The sequence below is a fragment of the Herpailurus yagouaroundi genome, unplaced genomic scaffold (assembly GCF_014898765.1).
Source record: "Herpailurus yagouaroundi ecotype Mexico unplaced genomic scaffold, PumYag 222, whole genome shotgun sequence".
Lineage (NCBI taxonomy): Eukaryota > Metazoa > Chordata > Mammalia > Carnivora > Felidae > Herpailurus > Herpailurus yagouaroundi.
In genome coordinates, this window is record NW_024412453.1 from 2555404 (window position 1) to 2576467 (window position 21064).

Below are 21064 nucleotides of genomic sequence, written 5' to 3' on the forward strand. Positions count from 1 at the left end.
ATTTGCTTACATTTACAACATCTGTGTCTGCTACGGAGTCAATCTGCTGAAGGACTGTGGCTGGTGGTGTGTATGAACCAGCAACCAGAGCCTGGGACCCGACTTCATCCAGGAACTCCTCAGAAGACTCCACTGACATTAGGTAGCCAGCTTTCAGCTTGTTCCTGTCCAGTAAAAAATATGTACCTAAGCAGAAGCCAGTCTTATAAGAGCGAGACAATTTTAAACTCAAACTCAAACATGTTTTGGTAAGTACACAAATTAACAGTTTTGAAATCTTACAGTGCTAAACAGCTGCATTCTATTTCTTTAGTTCATCAATTTATGTTATTATTTACATTACTATTTAGAAAGCTGTCAATATAAGATTATACTGAAAACCTAACAGACTGCCTTTTGATTTGAGACTAGAGCTTGTATCTCATTAAGACTATTTTATTTCTTAAAGTAGACTCCATGCCCAATGTAGGGCTGAAACTCATGACCCTGAGATCTGGAGTTGCAGGCTCTACCGAGTGAGCCAGCCAGGCACCCCTCATTAAGACTACTTTATTAAGACTACTTTATTTATTTTTTAAAAGTTTATTTTGAGAGAGAAAGGAGTGCAAGTGGGGGAGGAGCTGAGAGAGAGGGAGAGAGAATCCCAAGCAGACTCCGCATGGTCAGTGCAGAGCTCAATGCAGGGTTCAAACTCACCAACCACGAGATCATGACTTGCTGAAGTCAGACACTTAACTGACTGAGCCACCTGGGGGGCCCCAAGACTAATTTTAATGTGAAGTTTTGATTAGTGAAGTAACTCTTGCCTCCTAATACTTTTCTGGTGATGATTTTAGGCACTTCTATTAAGGGAGAATATCTATGTGGGGTCCTTAAGACACTGTTCACTTAGCAGAATACTGTGTGCTGATTGTCTATCTTCCCCCCGCCCCCCAGGACCATTTCTACACTGAGATTTGTCTCAGTGAGGGTAGGGCATAATTGAGAAGGCAGGTGGGAAAGGTCATTATAGGTCCTACAGTCCTTGCAGCTTAAATATGGGCACAAAGTGTCAATACAAAATAAAACAAAATCCAATTCATAATTCTCTCAAAGAAACTGGTGTTCAATTAAGACAGTTAATTTAACTCTCAAACTATCCTCCTTTGGCACTCAGTACACGACTACCATTTAAACATAATTACAATTTAATGCAGCAGTTTTACCACGTTTTACCACAATGTCAGCTTAATTAAAGATTTTAACAGGGGTGCCTGGATGGCTCAGTTGGTTAAATAAGTGTCCAACATTCAGCTCAGGTCATGATCTCACGGTTCATGGGTTCGAGCTCCACGTCGGGCTCTGTGCTGACAGCTCAGAGCCTGGAGCCTGCTTCAGAGTCTGTGTCTCCCTCTCTCTCTCTCTCCCCCACTCACACTCTGTCTCTCAAAAATAAACAGTAAAAAAAATAAAAAAAAATTAACAAACTGATGGTTACTGAAGGGGAAGTGGGCAGGGGGATGGGTGAAACAGTTGATGGGGATTAAGGAGGGCACTTGTTGAATCACTAAATTATACTCCTGAAACTAACATTATACTGCATGTTAACTGGAGTTTAAATAAAAACTTAAAAAAAATTAGCTACAATAAACTTTACCAAGAGATTATCAGTTTGTCCCTTCAGCAATGCCTTACTTTCTCTCTTTCACTACAGAAAGACTAAGAACCTTACAAGAAAAATATCAACTCTATCAAAATGGCAGAAAACAAACACAATGACATTAAAAACTGAAATTCCCTTTTCTACATGTTGCTGTACCTTATAAAAACTGTGGGGCACTTAAGGAAATACATTTTCTGAAATAAATTAGATTTGAAAACAATTTTTCTTCTGTAAATCCAGTGTTTCAGTTTATTCTCATCATGTTTTGTTTCTAGTACAATCATGTAGAATTGCATCCTATCAATCAATCCCTGGTTCCATGTTTGTAATATTTAATAAACTGTACTTATTCAAGAGATGCAATTTTCTAGTGTTCTCAGTGTAACAGAAATACTACTACTAATGGGAACAAATGACCGAGAAGTTGTTCCCTCCTGGGTTGTAATTTGCCCTGTCATACTTCCTTGGTGGGTCATATTAAATGACCATGAAGACAGTTTGAGTTTTACGAGTCCCATTTTGAACTGTCCTAAATGGGTCGAATCAAATGTTTTAAACTGCTGTATGAAAACACAAGCTGATTTGTTCGAGACTCTCCCTGAAGAATATTGAGGGGTGTTGCTGGCACTTTCAATGGGAATTTAAAAATCACCAAATAGGAGACAGGTATTTCCATCTTTTAATCAGATCCTTCTTTATCCATGGGGCATTAACTTCCAAGACCCCCAGTGGATGCCTAAAACCACAGTACCAAACCCTACATATCCTATGCTTTTCTTATACTTACACACGTATATTTTTTTAGAAGGTGTTTTTTTAAAGTTTGTTTATTTTGAGAGAGTGCGAGTAGAGGAGGGGCAGAGAGAGAAGACAATCCCAAGTAGAGTCTGCTATTAGTGTGGAGCCTGATGTGAGGCTCGAACTCATGAACTGTGAGATCATGACCTGAGCCAAAACCAAGAGTCATACACTTAACCAAATGAGCCACTCAGGTGCCCCTTAATTTAAAAATCAGGCACACTGAGGGATTAACAGTAACTACTAATAAAAGAGAACAATTATAACAATATGCTATAATAAAAGTTATGTGAATATGGTCTGTCCCTCTCATTTAAAAATATTTTATTGTCCTGTACTCTCCTTTCTTCTTGTGATGATGTGAGATGACAAAATGCCTGTGTGATGGGATGAAGTGAGGTGAGTGCCGTAGGTGTTGTGACATAATGTTCAACTACTTGTGATTTTCTGACAATAAGTCAGGAGGGGGATTATCTGGTTCTAGATGGTGGCTGACTGCAGGTAACTGGAAAGCTAAACCACGGATAAGGGGGCACTATTGTATTTTCTGGTCTATCAAATCAGTAAAGAGGTAAAAAAAAAAAAAAGAAATTGCTAATGGTTATGGTAGAATAGGCACTCTCATATACTGATAGTGTGATTATAAACGGGTATGACCTCTTTACATTGTGACTTTGAAATATACAAATAAAAATACTTAAACACACATGTACTTTAACACAGACTTCGGTTATAGTATTTTTAGCTCTTGACCCAGTTGGGAATCCATACCAAGAAAGTAATATGAAATAAAAATGTTTCAAACCCAAAGATATCTTTTATAGTTTATCATTTCCAACTGTAGGAAATGTCCAACAAGTATATTTTGATGCCCCAGTTAATACTGTTTGTAACACATTTTTAGTAATCTGAATGGAAACATTATAACGTTAAGAAAAGGAGGGGGGGGCCTGGGTGGTTCAGTGGGTTAAGCGTCCGACTTCGGCTCAGTTGATCTCACAGTTTGTGAGTTTGAGCCCTGTGTCGGGTTCCGTGCTGACAGCTCAGAGACTGAAGCCTGCTTCGGATTCTGTGTCTCCTCCTCTCTCTACCTCTGCCATGCTCATGCTCTGTCTCTCTCTGTCTCTCAATAATAAATAAACATTAAAAAAATTAAAAAAAAAAAGGAGGAATCACTGGTAAAGAATTGAGAGATCGTTTTCAATGTTTTTGTTTCTTATTTTAAAATTTCTACAATAAACATGCTATTATATAAGTATATATACAATAATAACAATTATGTTTAAAAATGTATAAAAATGGGCAAGAAAATAAGCAAAACATTAATAATTACATCTTTGGGTGGTAGATGTGGGTTGTTTCCCTTTCCTTTTAAATACTTTACCTTTCTTTTGTGCATGTCACAATATTGTTATAACTCAAAAAAATACAACTTTCAAATAACTGAAACACAAAACACACATTTAACATTGAAACTTACTTGGCAGCTAGGACATCTGTATTGGAAAGGTTTCCTTGAGCAATCGTTTTTACTTGGTTATAGGCAGCCTTGATAACCTAGGACAGACAAGAAAAAGCTGGTCATTTTTGATCAGTGCCAAAGTGTCTTGAGCAGTCAAATGTTCCTCTACTGAGGCAGAAACACAAGATGAAACGTTAGTTCCAGGGAACTAGCACAGTGTCTATTTGGAATTCTTGTCACATGTGATCCTCATTCTTCTAGTGTTCCATAAAGCAGCTGTTTGTACAATTTATAGTATAGCCAAGTAGCCAAGCTTCTTAAAAAAGTGGCAGAGTGCAGAGGATGCCAGTGTGGTTCAGGAAAAGCAAACACAGAGATTTATAATTGCCTGTAGAGAATAAACACCTTTCAAATTTCCCTAGACTCTTATTAAAGTGTCATGCAATTAATACTGCTATTCCTTACTATTCACTAAGAAGAAAGTAGTAATCCACGTACAGCTGATCTGTAAAGCCTGTCCATGCCTGGGATGCTGGAGTCAAGAAGGAATCAAGTTCCAGTGATGTGAGTGCATGTTCGGCAAATATTTGTTGGGTAAGTTCATAAACCTGGCCCATGATTTTCTCCATCCTGACCTTGGCACCATTCTGGGTTACTGACCTATCCCTAATCACCTACACTGGGACCTTCATTTCCCCTGTGTTTTAGCTATCCATTTCTACAGCCACACCCAGCATTTGGACATGACCTAAATTTGCTCTGTGAAATCCCCAGTTACAAGTCCCATGGCCTAAGCCTTTAATCACACTATCCCTTTCTTTCACTTTATCAAGATCTTTAGTTCCCTGATTTGTCCAATTTCAATCTATGAGGTCCTTTTGCTTCACTTCTCTGTCACAGTTACTCTTGCCAGTGTGCCCCACTCTCTTGCCATCTGCCCAGACTTCTAACCTGCCTCCTTTGCAGGCTCCCAATCTTGGATCACCCCTAGTACCTGCCTCCTCCATTTCTCCATTAGGAATACTACTGAAGAAAGATTATGAAGTGACTGTAATATGCAACATATGTGTAATAAGGGAAATGCGTGACTACAGTATGAATTTGTGGTCTCCTATCTCAAGGAGCCATCTACATGACCACTGAGGCCCATTCCATGCATCTAGCCATTCATTTGTCCCAAATCTCATTCTTTTCTTTAAACTCTCCTCCCTTATTCTTTTTAATTTTTTTTTTTTTAACGTATGTTTATTTTTGAGAGCGAGCGAGCAGAAAAGGGGCCAGAGGATCCAAAGTGGGTTCTGTGTGGGGTGTCTGGGTGGCTCAGTCAGTTAAGCGGCCAACTTCAGCTCAGGTCATGATCTCATGGTTCATGGGTTTCAGCCCTGCATGAGGCTCTGTCCTGACAGCTCAGAGCCTGGAGCCTGCTTCAGATTCTGTGTCTCCCTCTCTCTCTGCCCCTCTCCTGCCTGTGTGTGTGCTCTTGTGCTCTCTCAAAAATAAACAAACATTAAAAAAAAAAAATTTTTTTTTTTTTTTTAAAACAAAGTGGGCTGTGTGCTGAGAGACGTGGGGCTCGAACTCATGAGCCATGAGATCATGACCTGAGCCAAAGTTGGACGCTTAAGTGAGTGCCCAGGCGCCCTCTCCGTTCTTGTAAGACATGATGTCGCCTCCTACCTCATCAGGAATGAACTTCTGCATCTTCTTGACATCCTCTTCTCCCAACATCAGTCTTTGTGTCCAAGGCTAAAATGTCCACTTGTACTCTACATCCCATCTGCTCCTGCTTTTTCAGATCCGATCCATTTATAATTTCCTATCTCCTATATATGCTCCAATCTTTCTTTACTTTCAGTGTGTAAACTCTTCCAAAACTACAACCTACTTCCCTGTAAGTCTGAGCTCCACCTGCCTATGCCTCTCATTTATTCTCATTTATTCTTTAACACTATAAATTTTAGCTCACTTCCAACACTCTGGTGAAAACTGATAATATTGCCAAATGATGTCCTAGTTTGCTATAACTACTAGAGCTCCCTGTGGTAACTAAATGGATGTTAACCCACAGTGGATCAAAATTATATTAATCATTCTCTCTCTTCTGGCCTCCAAAAATACCAGGTTCTCTTCTTTTTCTTCCTGTTTTCTTGGCCATTTTCCTTAGTTACTTGGTGGCACTTCCCTGAACTTGAGCTCCAGCTTTCTTTTCCTACAGTCTTTTACACACAACCCTCACTTCAATACAATCTCTACACTGAGGACTCCCAAATGTACATCTTGGCCTTGACCTCACCTGAGTTCTCAATACAGGTGTCCAAGAGACAACTCAATGTCATTTGTCCAAACAGAGCCAAGAAAGAGGCACTTCCTCCCTCTTTCCTGCTAGCACGAGTATACATTTTTAAGTTCCTTCCACTGCAGACACACTTCAATGGTACTACACTATATGGAGCTCTGATAAGTCAAGGCATTCACTCACTCACTATTTTTACTAAAAACATGTTAATGGAGGAGAAAAAAACTTGAGAGTTAGTGAGTCTGCAACTTACATCTCCAGCTGCAGCAGCCTGTGAAATGGTATAAATCCCAAAGAGTCCAGAATCCGAGTAACTGGCATTAAAAGCGGAAACCTGAAATATAATGAAATTTTACTGTACGTCCTTTTACCAGATAATCAGGGCAAAATTTCCCAAATAGACAAAAACTTGGACCTTCACAGCATAAGCAAAATATATTAATATTTCACGTAACCAGTTCTGTTAATGACTGCAGTGTTTTGTACACAGATTACTTCTTTCAAAACTATAATGGTTTTAACATTTTTCACTTAAATCTAAAATGGATTATTCCTTTACTTTTTGCTGGGTACTTTCTAACCTTCTTTTGATGATTAAAGGTTAAACATTCATGTGTGAACATTATTATTACAGATGCGGTATGGCTGAGGGGTACAGACTGTGGGCTCTGGCATTAGACAAACTTGCTTTCTTCCTTCTGCTATTGTGACTTCTTTTTCATCAATTCACTTACACTTCTCCTACAGACTAAAGTCAAAGGACTGGGGGAAAATGTTTGCTTAGTGGATGTTATTTAGCTGTCCAAGGTAGCCAAAAGTTGAGCCTCTAGATAACAGGGGTATTGCTATCTGCACTCTGAGCAGAGGGGTAAGCTCCTTAAGGTGAACAAGAGCGCTTAGTATAATGTTTCCCAGTGTTTATGCAGACAAATTACGTAAGGATCACCTGAGCTGTTATTAAAAATACAGACTTTGAGGATAGAGGAAGACGGCAGCATAGGAGGACACTGGGCTCACCTCGTCCTGCTGATCGCTTAGATTCCACCCACATCTGCCTAAATAACCCAGAAAACCGCCGGAAGACTAGCAGAAGGGACTCTCCGGAGCTAAGTGTAGACAAGTGGCTCACAGAAGAGGGTAGGAAGGGTGGAGAGGCGGTGTGTGCTACACGGACTAGTGGGAGGGAGCTGGGGCGGTAGAGGGGCAGCCCATTGGGCAAGGCAGAGCCCCTGAAGTCTGGCTTGCAAAAGTAGAGGGGCCGGACTCCGTGAGTTAACAGCCAGCGAGACGTAACATTTGGAACGTTAAAAGTCAACAGCTCTGCTCTCAGAGAACGGGAATGGAGAGAAGACACCGGGAGGGAGAGTTGTTGAGCCCCGGAAGGACAGAGCTTGGTGGGGGAACAAAGGCTCTGGCAAGCACCATTTCCCTGTCCCATCCCCCAGCCCAAATTCCAAAGGGAACCAGTTCCCATCACCAAACTTGCTTGCACCGCGCAAATGCCCAAGCTGTGCTTCTGTATATCCATCCCTCTGATGGGCCTGCCTCCCTCCTGGTGCTGCAGGGCCCCTCCCACAGGGGGCCACAGACGGCAGAGCTAAGCCTGCCCCCCCCCGCCCCTGTACACCTTGCGGATCCACCCCAATACATCCTTGGCCAGATCCCATCAAAGCAGCACCAGAAGCCTGGCAGTGTGCAAGCAGCCCAGACAGGGACCACACCACTCCACAGAGAGGCCTGCCCCTGGAAGAGGGGAAGATAAGGTACACGCTGATCTGACTGTGGCCCCAGTGGTGGAATGGGGGCAGACATCTGGTCTGACTATGGCCCCGCCACCAACACAAGTTACTCCGGACAGCACAGGGGAAGTGCCCTGCAGTTTGAAGCCACTGCAGGGACTACCCAAAATGACAAAACAGAAGAATTCTCCTCAAAAGAAACTCCAAGAAGTAGTGACAGCTAACAAATTGATCAAAAACGATTTAAGCAATATAACGGAACAAGAATTTAGAATAATGGTCATAAAATTAATCGCTGTGCTTGAAAAAAAAGCATACAGGACAGCAGAGAACCTATTGCTACAGAGACCAAGGGACTAAAAAAGAGTTATGAGGAACTAAAAAATGCTATATGTGAGGTGCAAAATAAAACAGAGGCAGCCATAGCACGGACTGAGGAGGCAAAGGAGAGAATAGGTTAATTAGAAGATAAAATTATGGAAAAAGAGGAAGCTGAGAAAAAGAGATAAAAAAATCCAGGACTGTGAGGGGAGAATTAGAGAAGTAAGTGATGCAATTAAACAGAACAATTATCTGTATCATAGGAATTCCAGAAGAAGAAAAGAGAAAGGGGCTGAAGGTGTACTTGAACAAATCATAGCTGAGAACTTCCCTGATCTGGGGAAGGAAACAGACATTGAAATCCAAGAGGCACAGAGAACTCCCTTCAGACGTAACTTGAATTGATCTTCCGCATGACATATCATAGTGAAACTGGCAAAATACAAGGATAAATAGAGAATTCTGAAAGCAGCTAGGGATACAAAAGCGCTAACTTACAAAGGCAGACACGTAAGGGTAGTATCAGACCTATCTACTGAAACTTGGCAGGTCAGAAAGGAATGGCAGGAAATCTTCAATGTGATGAATAGAAAAAAATATGCAGCCAAGAATCCTTTATCCAGCAAGTCTGTCATTCAGAATAGAAGGAGAGATAAAGGTTTTCCCAAACAAATACTGAAGGAATTCATCACCACTAAACCAGCCCTACAAGAGATCCTAAGGGGGATTCTGTGAGTGAAATGTTGCAAGGACCACAAAGTACCAGAGACCTCACTACAAGCATGAAACCTACAGACATCACCAATGACTCTAAACCCATATCTTTCAATAATAACACTGAATGTAAATGTACTAAATGTGCCAACCAAAAGACAAAGGGTATCAGAATGGATAAAAAAACAAGACCCATCTATTTGCTGTCTACAAGAGACTCATTTTAGACTTGAGGACACCTTCAGATTGAAAGTGAGGGGATGGAGAACTATCTGTCATGCTACTGGAAGTCAAAAGAAAGCTGGAGTAGACATACTTATATCAAACAAACTAGATTTTAAATTTAAGGCTGTAACAAGAGATGAAGAATGGCATTATATAATAATTACTGGGTCTTTCCATCAGGAAGAGCTAACAATTAGAAATGTCTATGCACCGAATACGGGAGCCCCCAAATATATAAAACAATTAATCACAAACATAAGCAACCTTATTGATAAGAATGTGGTAATTGCAGGGGACTTTAATACCCCACTTACAACAATGGATAGATCATCTAGACACAGGATCAATAAAGAAACAAGGACCCTAAATGATACATTGGATCAGATGAACTTGACAGATATATTTAGAACTCTGCATCCCAAAGCAACAGAATATACTTTCTTCTTGAGTGCACATGGAACACTCTCCAAGACAGATCACATACTGGGTCATAAAACAGCCCTTAAGTATAAAAGACTTGACATCATCCCATGCACACTTTCAGACCACAATGCTATGAAACTTGAAGTCAACCACAGGAAAAAGTCTGGAAAACTTCCAAAAGCATGGAGATTAAAGAACACCCTACTAAAGAATCAATGGGTCAACCAGGCAATTAGAGAAGACATTAAAAAATATATGGAAACAAATGAAAATGAAAATACAACAATCCAAACGCTTTGGGATGCAGCGAAGGCAGTCCTGAGAGGAAAATACATTGAAATCCAGGCCTATCTCAAGAAACAAGAAAAATCCCAAATAAAAAATCTAACAGCACACCTAAAGGAAATAGAAGCAGAACAGCAAAGATACCCCAAACCCAGCACAAGAGGAGAAATAATAAAGATCAGAGCAGAAATAGATAATACAGAATCTAAAAAAAACTGTAGAGCAGATCAATGAAACCAAGAGTTGGTTTTTTGAAAAAATAAACACAATTGATAAACCTCTAGCCAGGCTTCTCAAAAAGAAAAGGGAGATGACCCAAATAGATAAAATCATGAATGAAAAAGGAATTATTAAAACCAATCCCTCAGAAATACAAGCAATTATCAGGGAATACTAGGAAAAATTATATGCCAACAAACTGGACAACCTGGAAGAAATGGACAAATTCCTAAGCACCCACACACTTCCAAAACTCAAACAGGAAGAAATAGAAAACTTGAACAGATCCACAACCAGCGAAGAAATTGAATCAGTTATCAAAAATCTCCCAACAAATAAGAGTCCTGGACCAGATGGCTTCCCTGTGGAATTCTACCAGACATTTAAAGCAGAGATAATACCTATCCTTCTCAAGCTGTTCCAAAAAATAGAAAGGGAAGGAAAACTTCCAGACTCATTCTATGAAGCCAGCAGTACTTTGATTCCCAAACCAGACAGAGACCCAGCAAAAAAAGAGAACTATGGACCAATATCCCTAATGAATATGGATGCAAAGATTCTCAATAAGCTACTAGCAAATCGAATTCAACAGCACATAAAAAGAATTATTCACCATGATCAACTGGGATTCATTCCTGGGATGCAGGGCTGGTTCAACATTGGCAAATCAATGTGATACATCACATTAATAAAAGAAAAGAACCATATGATCCTGTCAATCGATGCAGAAAAAGCATTTGACAAAATTCAGCATCCGTTCTTAATAAAACCCCTTGAGAAAGTTGGGATAGAAGGAACATACTTAAAGATCATAAAAACCATTTATGAAAAGCCCACAGCTAATATCTTCCTCAATGGGGAAAAACTGAGAGCTTTCTCCCTGAGATGAGGAACACGACAGGGATGTCCACTCTCACCATGGTGTTTAACATAGTGTTGGAAGTTCTAGCATCAGCAATCAGATGACAAAAGGAAATCAAAGGCATCAAAATTGGCAAAGATGAAGAAGTCAAGCTTTCTTTCACTTTTTGCAGATGACATGATATTATACATGGAAAACCCGATAGACTCCAACAAAAGTCTGCTAGAACTGACACATGAATTCAGCAAAGTCGCAGGGTACAAAATTAATGTAAAGAAATCAGTTGCATTCTTGTACACTAATAATGGAGCAACAGAAAGACAAATAAAGAAACTGATCCCATTCACAATTGCACCAAGCAGCATAAAATACCTAGGAATAAACCTAACCAAAGATGTAAAAGATCTATATGCTGAAAAATATAGAAAGCTTATGAAGGAAACTGAAGAAGATACAAAGAAATGGAAAAACATTCCATGCTCATGGATTGCAAGAATAAATATTGTTAAAATGTCAATACTACCCAAAGCAATCTACACATTCAATGCAATCCCAATAAAAAATGCACCAGCATTCTTCTCGAAGCTAGAACAAGCAATCCTAAAATTTGTATGGAACCACAAAAGACCCCGAATAGCCAAAGTAATATTGAAGAAGACCAAAGCCGGTATTGGCACAAAAACCGACACACAGACCAATGGAATAGAGACTCCAGAATTGGACCCGCAAAAGTATGGCCAACTCATCTCTGACAAAGCAGGAAAGAACATCCAACGGAAAAAAGACAGTCTCTTTAACAAATGGTGCTGGGAGAATTGGACAGCCACATGCAGAAGAATGAAACCAGACCACTTTCTTACACCATTCACAAAAATAAACTCAAAATGGATGAAGGACCTGAATATGAGACAGGAAACCATCAAAACCCTAGAGGAGAAAGCAGGAAAAAACCTTTCTGATCTCAGCTGCAGCAATTTCTTACTTGACACATCCCCAAAGGCAAGGGATTAAAAGGAAAAATGAACTACTGGGACCTCATGAAGATAAAAAGCTTCTTTTTTTTTAAAAAAAAAATTTTTTTTTCCCCAACGTTTATTTTTGCGACAGAGAGAGACAGAGCATGAACGGGGGAGGGGCAGAGAGAGAGGGAGACACAGAATCGGAAACAGGCTCCAGGCCCTGAGCCATCAGCCCAGAGCCTGACGCGGGGCTCGAACTCACGGACCGCGAGATCGTGACCTGGCTGAAGTCGGACGCTTAACTGACTGCGCCACCCAGGCGCCCCGAAGATAAAAAGCTTCTACACAGCAAAGGAAACAATCAACAAAACTAAAAGGCAACCAACACAATGGGAAAAGATATTTGCAAATAACATACTGGACAAAGGGCTAGTAAAATCTGTAAAGAACTCACCAAACTCTACACCCGAAAACCAAATAATCCAGTGAAGAAATGGGCAGAAAACATGAATAGACACTTCTCTAAAGAAGACCTCCAGATGGCCAACAGGCACATGAAAAGATGCTCAACGTCGCTCCTCATCAGGGAAATACAAATAAAAACAACACTGAGATATCACCTCATGCAGTCAGAGTGGCTAAAATGAACAAATCAGGGGACTATAGTTGCTGGTGAGGATGTGGAGAAACAGGAACCCTCTTGCACCGTTGGTGGGAATGCAAACTAGTGCAGCCGCTCTGGAAAATAGTGTGGAGGTTCCTAAAAATAGATCTACCCTATGACCCAGCAATAGCACTGCTAGGAATTTACCCAAGGGATGCAGGAGTGCTGATGCATAGGGGCACTTGTACCCCAATGTTTACAGCAGCACTTTCAACAATAGCCAAATTATGGAAAGAGCCTAAATGTCCATCAACTGATGAATGGATAAAGAAGTTGTGGCTTATAAATACAATGGAATACTACCTGGCAATTGAGAAAGAATGAAATATGGCCTTTTGTAGCAATGTGGATGGAATTGGACAGTGTTATGCTAAGTGAAATAAGTCATACAGAGAAAGACAGATACCATATGTTTTCACTCTTATGTGGATCCTGAGAAACTTAACAGAGGACCATGGAGGAGGGGAAGGGAAAAAAAAGTTAGAGAGGGAGGGAGCCAAACCATAAGAGACTCTTAAAAACTGAGAATAAACTGAGGGTTGATACAGGGTGGGAAGGAGGGGAAAGTGGGTGATGGGCATTGAGGAGGGCATCTGTTGGGATGAGCACTGGGTGTTATATGGAAGCCAATTCGACAATAAATTTCATATTAAAAAAAAAAAAAAAAAGACTTTCAGGTTTCTACAACAGATTCACTCACCCAGATCTCTGTAGATGCAATCTGGAAAGCCACATTTTAAAAATAATTCCAGATGACTCTTATGTATGTTAAAATTTGAGAAACACTGACTTGGCCAATATAAAGCATAAGAAGAGATGATTTTTTTTTTTTAATTTAAAGTTTATTTTTGAGAGAGAGAGAGCATGGGTGCAAGTGGGGGAAAGGCAGACAGAGAGGTGGGCAGAGAAAATCCCAAGCAGGCTTCACACAAATGGCACAGGCTCAAACACTGGGTTCAAACCCACAAACTGTGAGATCATGACCTGAGCCAAAATCAAGAGTCGGACACCAAAGTACTAAGTCACCCAGGCACCACAAGAAGAAATGCTCTTTAATTACCTGAAGTTTAATTACAATTTTGAGACTATCTTATTCATACCCCAAATTTCTGGCCAAATGCTGAAGCAGGAATTTCTGTTAAATTATGTCACTGGATTAGAATTAAACTCCAGCCACCCAAAAGCATCATTAACATTCAATGGTGAAGAGTAAGTATGAAGAAAAAAACCCAGAATAGACCATGAATGAGGAGAGATGACATGTAGAAGAAATTTAAACAGTAGCAGCTATAATTTAATTTAGAACTAATTTAAGATAATGGTTTTCAAACTGTGCTCCAGGGAACACCAAAGGCTTTGTACAGAAGATTCCAAGGCTTTCAATGTCAAGTGGGCAGTCAAAAATTTTTTTAAAAGTGGAAATTTTTGTGTTGGGCATTGCAGTTGGGGAACTATATGGGATTAAAAAAAAAAAAGGTTTAAAAACTATCACTTAAGAGAGAAAAACACTCTGAAGGCCTGATATACAGGGAAATCATTTTAGATTTCTTTCTGAGTCAACAGGACTGCATATCATAAACTTTGTTCAAATCAAAAGCGTGGTTTATGGCCCACCACACACGCACTTTATATCTGCTTTGTGAATGAGTAGCCTAAAGGAAAACCATGTTGTCCAGGAGATAACAGTCAGTGCTCAGATTCCTGCGTTTCTTTACAGTAAAATTGTGATTCCTGCCTGAATGAGAATCTATAATCTTTAGAGCTTTCACAGGACGTAAAAAGTACATAACCCTGTAAAAACTGTTCATTCTCTGGAGCACTTTCTTCCCTGTGAAGAGCATGTTTCCTGGGCAGCTGTCCTAACTTGGAGCTCCAATAAAACTCTTTCTTACTTTTGGACTCTAAAAGGTTGGTTCATTTCGTGTTGACACCACTGATTTTAATTCCACTCTTAAGTGTCATATGGCCAAAGATTATCTACTTGTGCCATATACTGTTGTAAAATCACGACCAATATTTAGTCCTAAAATTCAATACATTTACTGCTTTTGTTGAAGGTCATGTGGGGTATTGCACTGGGCAAACAAGGGGTACTCATTACATAACAGTTTGTTGGCTGACATTTTACATTCTCTTGATTTGAAGTATCATTATTTTGAAAGCTTTAGCACTTTCCTCACTGTTACAAAAGGTGTGTCTGAGAGGAACATGGCTTTTCGTTAAAATTAAATGTCATAATTTTTCTATTTTAACTTAATCTCAATCTGGAGCGGTGGGTCCATAAACTGTTTCTTAGTGTATATGTTGTACCTTTGGTTGGAAAATGCAGTGAAATTCACAAAGTAGCCATAAGAACACAAGGGGACAGAAGAAAATCTAGAAAAAAGACTAATTAGAATCTAGGAAAATGTTTAATATCTAGAACTTCAAAGAACTGGGGCACAGGGGTGGCTCAGTCGGTTAAGCATCAGACTTCATTCAGCTCGGGTCATGAACTCATGGTCTGTGAGTTTGAGTCCCCCATCGGGCTCTGTGCTGACTGCTCAGAGCCTGCAGCCTGCTTCGGTTTCTGTGTCTCCCTCTGTCTCTGCCCCTCCCCTGTGCGCTCGCGCGCGCTCTCTCTCTCTCTCTCTCTCTCTCTCTCTCTCTCTCTCTCTCAAAAAATAAACATTAAAAAAAAATAAAGGGAACTGAAGTGTGAATCTCTCACTTTTTAAGCATTTACTTCTTTCTACACTAGAATATAATTGAAAAGACAGTAAGTTTTTAGTTAGATCCTCTAAGGAACTAAACTCAAGCCTGGCTATCTCTTCAACTTTACAAAGATTTTATTTGAAGAGCAGATTAACAGGACTACATCATACACACTGACCCTTTAAAAACAAAAGGAGAGATACTGACTATTCAGACTCACATCAAATGGCTGGTGAACTCCCTTGGCAACGGCCTGGTACAGAGAGCTGGTAGCATTGCTGCCCCTCTTGACGTGTGGTCCAGCACCAAGGACATACTGGAGAACACTAAATGCATTTGCTTCTGCACTTCCTATTGTAGCACTTTCTGCTACAAGGGCAGCATGGACGAGGCTGTCTCCGTTCTGCTCTCGGATTTCACCTGGTGCCATGTAAGGAGAGAGTGACGAAGAAAGGGGCTTGTTTCCCACAGGTTTTATTCTGTATTCTCTACAACACAGTATTAACTCACTGAAATTAAACTTTCCTGTGGCCTGGTGCTCTTAGCATGTCATTCTGCTCTCCCCACAGCGCGCACGCACACATACACAACACGTTTAATACACAACTCCCAACCAATCTATTCCCTTCCTTCCACACGGAGTCTGTTTGGTGGTAAGTAATTAGGCCTATCTCACACCAATATGCTATTCTGATGTGGAACATCCTTCTGATAAATTAGTCCTAACAGAACAAAATGCTTACTTACCTCCACGATATCTGGCCTTTGTACTAGGTAAACCAAGCCCACCCCTCATGTTGAGAAACTGTTCAGCAACTTGCTTTAGAACAGGATGACTCACACCTATTTCAACAGAAACAAAACCAAGATAGAACCATCATTTCTAAAACACAATTGTAAAATACCTCTTTTAAACACATGATTGTACAATTCAAGTTTTTATAGAAAAAAACAGTAAAGAAAACAAGAGTACGCTCCCAAAATGCTACCCTCCCTGAGATGCCACTTATACTTTACTATATACTCATCTAGAACTTTTTACTACACATATATGAATATTATCATTTTCCTTTTTTTTTAAATGGTGTTACTCTATTTATATTATTTCTAACTTGTCTTTTGTAATTTAGATCTAAGTGAGTGGTTTACAGCAAACATTTAATGGTTATAAAGAATTCCATTTTATGGATGTACCACCATTTATTTAATCAATCCCTTTTTGATGGACTGTTTCCAATAGTTGGCTATTAAAACAATATTGCAGGGGCGCCTGTGTGGCTCAGTCGGTTGGGCGTCCAACTTCAGCTCAGGTCATGATCTCCTGGCTTGTGAGTTTGAGCCCCGTGCTGGGCTCTGTGCTGACAGCTCAGAGCCTGGAGCCTGCTTCTGATTCTGTCTCCCTCTCTCTCTGCTCCTCCTCTGTTCACTTTCTCCCTCTCTCAAAAATGAATAAACATTAAAAAAAAACTTTTTAAAAGCAATATTGCATTGTGCATCAAAGAACACTTTCAAGAGAGTGAAAAGAACCCACAGGATGGGGAAGAATGTTTGCAAATCACATATCTGATAAGGATTTAGTATCCAGAATATACAAAGACTCTTACAACTCAACGATAAAAAAACCAAACAGCCCAACTAAAAAATGGGCAGAGGACCTGAATATGTATTTCCCCAAAGAAGATATACAAATGGCCCAAAAGCACAAAAACAGATGTTCAATGTGCTTGGTCATTAGGGAGATGCAAACCAAAACCACAATGAGACACCACTTCACACGCACAAGGATGGTCATAATCAAAAAGACAGATAATAAGTGTTGGTGAGAAAGTGTAGTTATTGGAACCCTTGTGCACTTGTTGGTGGAAACACTAAAATGGTTCAACTGCCACAGAAAACAGTCTGGCAGTTCTTCAGACGGTTAAACACTTACCATATGTCTTGGCAATTTTACTTCTAATAATATACCCCAAAGAATTAAAAACAGGCATATAACAAAAACTTATACATGAATATTTATATTTACAATAGCCAAAAGGTGAAAACAACTCAAATGTCCAAGTGATGAATGGATGAACAAAAAGTGATAATAGAATATTTTTTAGCTAGAAGAGGGAATGGAACATTGGTACATTACAATAGGGATGGACTTTGGGAACACTATGTTAACTGAAAAAAAGCCAGCTACAAAAGGCTACATATTATGAGATTTTATTTATATGAAATGTCCAGACAAGTCAATTATACAGAGACAGGAAGTAGATTAGCAGTTGTCAAAGGCGAGGAAGTAGAACAGGGGAGTGACTGCTAATAAATATAGCCTCTCTTGGGGATAATGACAATGTTCTGAAATTATGCAGTGTTAATAGTCATAGTACTCTCTGAATATAATAAACCCCATGGAATCGTACGCTTTAAAAAGGAGGATTTTATGGTATGTGAATGATACCTCTATTAAAGTGTTATTTATAAAACAAATGAACAAAAAACCCAATATTGCAAATAATATCCTTGTGCAACTGTTTTGTAAACTTGACCAACTGTTTTTGTATGATAAATGCTTAAAAATAAAATTGTTGGGTCTAAAGCTGTCAACATTTAGAATTTTAATATATTTAAAGAGACCTCCAAAAATGGACCAGTTTATGCTTCCACCAACAATTTTTAAGAGTGCCTATTTCTCCATACCTTGGTTAATACTGGGTGGTGTCAATCTTTTAATTTTTGCCAATGTCACGGGTTAGAAGCTTTTAACTACTAGTGAGGCTATTTTTTTTAAAATAATTGGCCATATACACATATATACAAACATTTTCCCCATGACTTGTTCGTGCCCTTTGCCTATTTTCAATTATATTATACATCTTTAAAAACAAAAACAAAAATACTTTTAAAGCTCTTTGCTCAGAGACATTTGTCCTTTGTCAAAGATTTTTCAAATACTGTAATTTTTTTTACATACATGTTGAATTCTGCTTTCTAAAACAAAACAACCTGAGAATTAAAATCCCATCACATAGTGCCTGAGGACTGTAAACATAAACAGAGGACTGAGTTATCAAATTTCATTCAATCATGTGCTCACATAATTAGTTACTGTTCTTCTAAAAAATTTTTTTTGTTTTAATATTTATTTATTTTTGAGAAAGAGAGACAGAGTGCGAGTGGGGGAGAAACAGAAAGAGAGACACAGAATCTGAAGCAGGCTCCAGGGTCCGAGCTATGAGCACAAAGCCCAATGCGGGGCTGGAGCTCACGAACCATGAGATCATGACCTGAGCTGAAGTCAGACGCTCAACCGACTGAGCCACCCAGGCGCCCCAATTAGTTACTGTTCTTAAGGAAACAAACTGACCTGCAAGCAATTCCCAACTTACCAAGTCCGATCAAAGCCATTCTCGCACTTGTAAAATGGTTCTGCACATAGTTATGTAACTGAGGAAGTTAAAAACATTTATGAGGTTATATAGGTAGAAATACAAAACACTAACAATTAAAACTGCAGCGCAAGAGAAAATAAAAACTCAGGCTTAAAGGCTGCTGTAGTGAACTAGACTACCTAGTGCTGAATTATACAGATTTAATTTTTTTTTAATACGGATTTAATTTTTAAAACTATTGCTGAAATTCAGAACTAGAACTTAATGTGATGATAGTTACAGAACTATGAACATAATGAAAACCACTGAACTGTGCACTTTAAGTAGGTGAACTATACAGTACAGGAATTATATCTCAATAAATCTGTACTGAAAAAAAGGAATTAAAAAAGGCCTGAAAAAATCAGAGCACACACTGGCTTGAACTTGAAAAAAAATGAGACTAAGTTTATGATTTTTATTATAAGATGATTTTAGCAGATGTGCATCAGATTTCTTTTGTCTCTTTATAGACAGTAATAAGGTACCACTAACATTCTACCGTAGGGCTAACAGTTATATCACCATATCCCTCCTATATCCTTCACACTCATCTTTGAAGGGTTCCTTGTCAGGAGATTACAGTCTATATCAGGGTTTCCAACCTGGATAACAAAATTAGCTGGAGCTTAAAAAACAAAAACAAACACTGTCATTGTCTCTGACCCCCACCCCATTCCTAGGCCCACTCTACAAACTGATATACTAGATTCAATGTGGAATCAGAATTTTGATTTAAAACCAACCAACCATCTGCCCATCCAATGAATCCCCAGGTGATCTGAGATCAGTGAGATTTGCGAATCACTGGTTTATATTATTTAGACCTAACATACAAAAGTAGGGCTAAAACATACTCTCAACAGGCCCACTATTGCTCCCAAGGGACTGAAAATTGGCTCCTGGGGGCAAGAAAAACATTTTATTCCTTTCATATATAGAATACAAATATATATATGTATACATATATAAACACAGAGTGTATCTATGATATTAAAAATTCTGGGTATAAGAAATTGGCTAAAAAAAGTTCCCTGGGAATGGGTCATAATGTTAAAAATCACTAGGCTAAGGTAATGAGACTGAATCAAGTTACCACAATTTATGCCCTAAAGCCAATGGTGCTTAAATCTCTGGAATCACCCTGGAAAGTCAAATATGTATATTTTTTCTACTGAATGCTGCCATTGCTCAAGGTAGTCTACCACCAATTTCTTTAGGATTTCCTTTAAGGACACAATTAAAAATGCTAATAATTTTGAGATAACCATGGTTAACATCTTGCCCAGGAGACAGACAGACACACACACACACACACACACACACACACACACACACACACAACACACACACTTTATTTTCTAAAATTGGGACCCTATGGTATATCCTACTTGTAAATTGTCTTTTCTTCACTTGATAATATGCTATGGAATTTTTCCGTATCAATATTTTTGGATGACTGAATAAGTCCATTCTACAGATAACTGAGTTATTCAGTCCCAGAAAGTTGGGTATTTAACTTGTGTCTCATTTTTCACAATTATAAGCAATCTTACAGTTGACATTCTTGTAGATGTTTTGCTCTGTATATTCTTTTAGTTATCTTAATAATATATTTTCACATGGGTGAAATTGATTTCTGAAAAATTTCAGAACTCACTGACGGCCAGTCTTATGAAAAATGCTTAGCATTTAAGTTGGATCATATCAGTTATAATTTTTTTTTAAAGTGCCATATGAATGGGAGGCATTAAACTGTTGATTGATAAGTGGATGGTTTTCTAACCAGGAAATAAAAGAGTAAAGGGATAGAATATACAATTCAGTTTGCTCTAGTGGCTAACCAGAAATGAAAGAATAAAACCTTTATTTCCAAGTTATATATACTTTGCGAGTATTAATAGTTCCCAATTCTTCTCTTTCTTTTGCAAATTTTTCTCTTAATATCTTTTGATAAAAAAAATTTGGGGGGGGATGGAATAGGAAATTAAGATTATATATGCATATCTACACTTGCAGGTTTGATACTCAAGGTTTCAGTTTCACATTTTAGAAGTGAAGTTTTAGGTTATACATATGGCTGTGACATGTGGCAAGTCTGTACTGCCAGCAAAGTGAGGCCAGTGTGCTGGAGGAGGCGAATGAGCTAGCAAGCAGGCTAACGAGGGATGGGAAGTGATACGGGTTCATTCCTATCTGCCTATTCAGAGGAGTTAAAGACTTTTGGTCACAAGATTACTAAATTTAACATTTAGATACTGCTTTAAAAAGACACATATAAACAGAGAAAGGTCTAGAGGAAAATATATCTAGGCAGTAACATTCAGTGACTTTAGGTATGTGAA

The 21064-nt window shown here is 39.0% G+C and overlaps 1 protein-coding gene and 1 long non-coding RNA gene across 2 annotated transcripts in view; one reads left to right on the forward strand and one right to left on the reverse strand.

Annotated features, from left to right (window-relative positions):
- UQCRC2 (ubiquinol-cytochrome c reductase core protein 2) overlaps positions 1-21064 on the reverse strand; it is a 31672-nt gene that overhangs the window by 1597 nt on the left and 9011 nt on the right. The window contains exons 8-13 of the mRNA XM_040458801.1: positions 18678-18735; positions 16051-16146; positions 15524-15723; positions 6452-6532; positions 3921-3997; positions 11-164 (exon numbers count right to left, since the gene is read on the reverse strand). Coding sequence (XP_040314735.1) covers positions 11-164; positions 3921-3997; positions 6452-6532; positions 15524-15723; positions 16051-16146; positions 18678-18735 — 666 coding nt within the window. The remainder of the gene's footprint in view (positions 1-10; positions 165-3920; positions 3998-6451; positions 6533-15523; positions 15724-16050; positions 16147-18677; positions 18736-21064) is intronic.
- On the forward strand, positions 138-2000 carry LOC121019406 (uncharacterized). The gene is made up of 2 exons (XR_005785568.1): positions 138-248; positions 1694-2000. It is a non-coding gene; the product is annotated as an uncharacterized LOC121019406 (long non-coding RNA).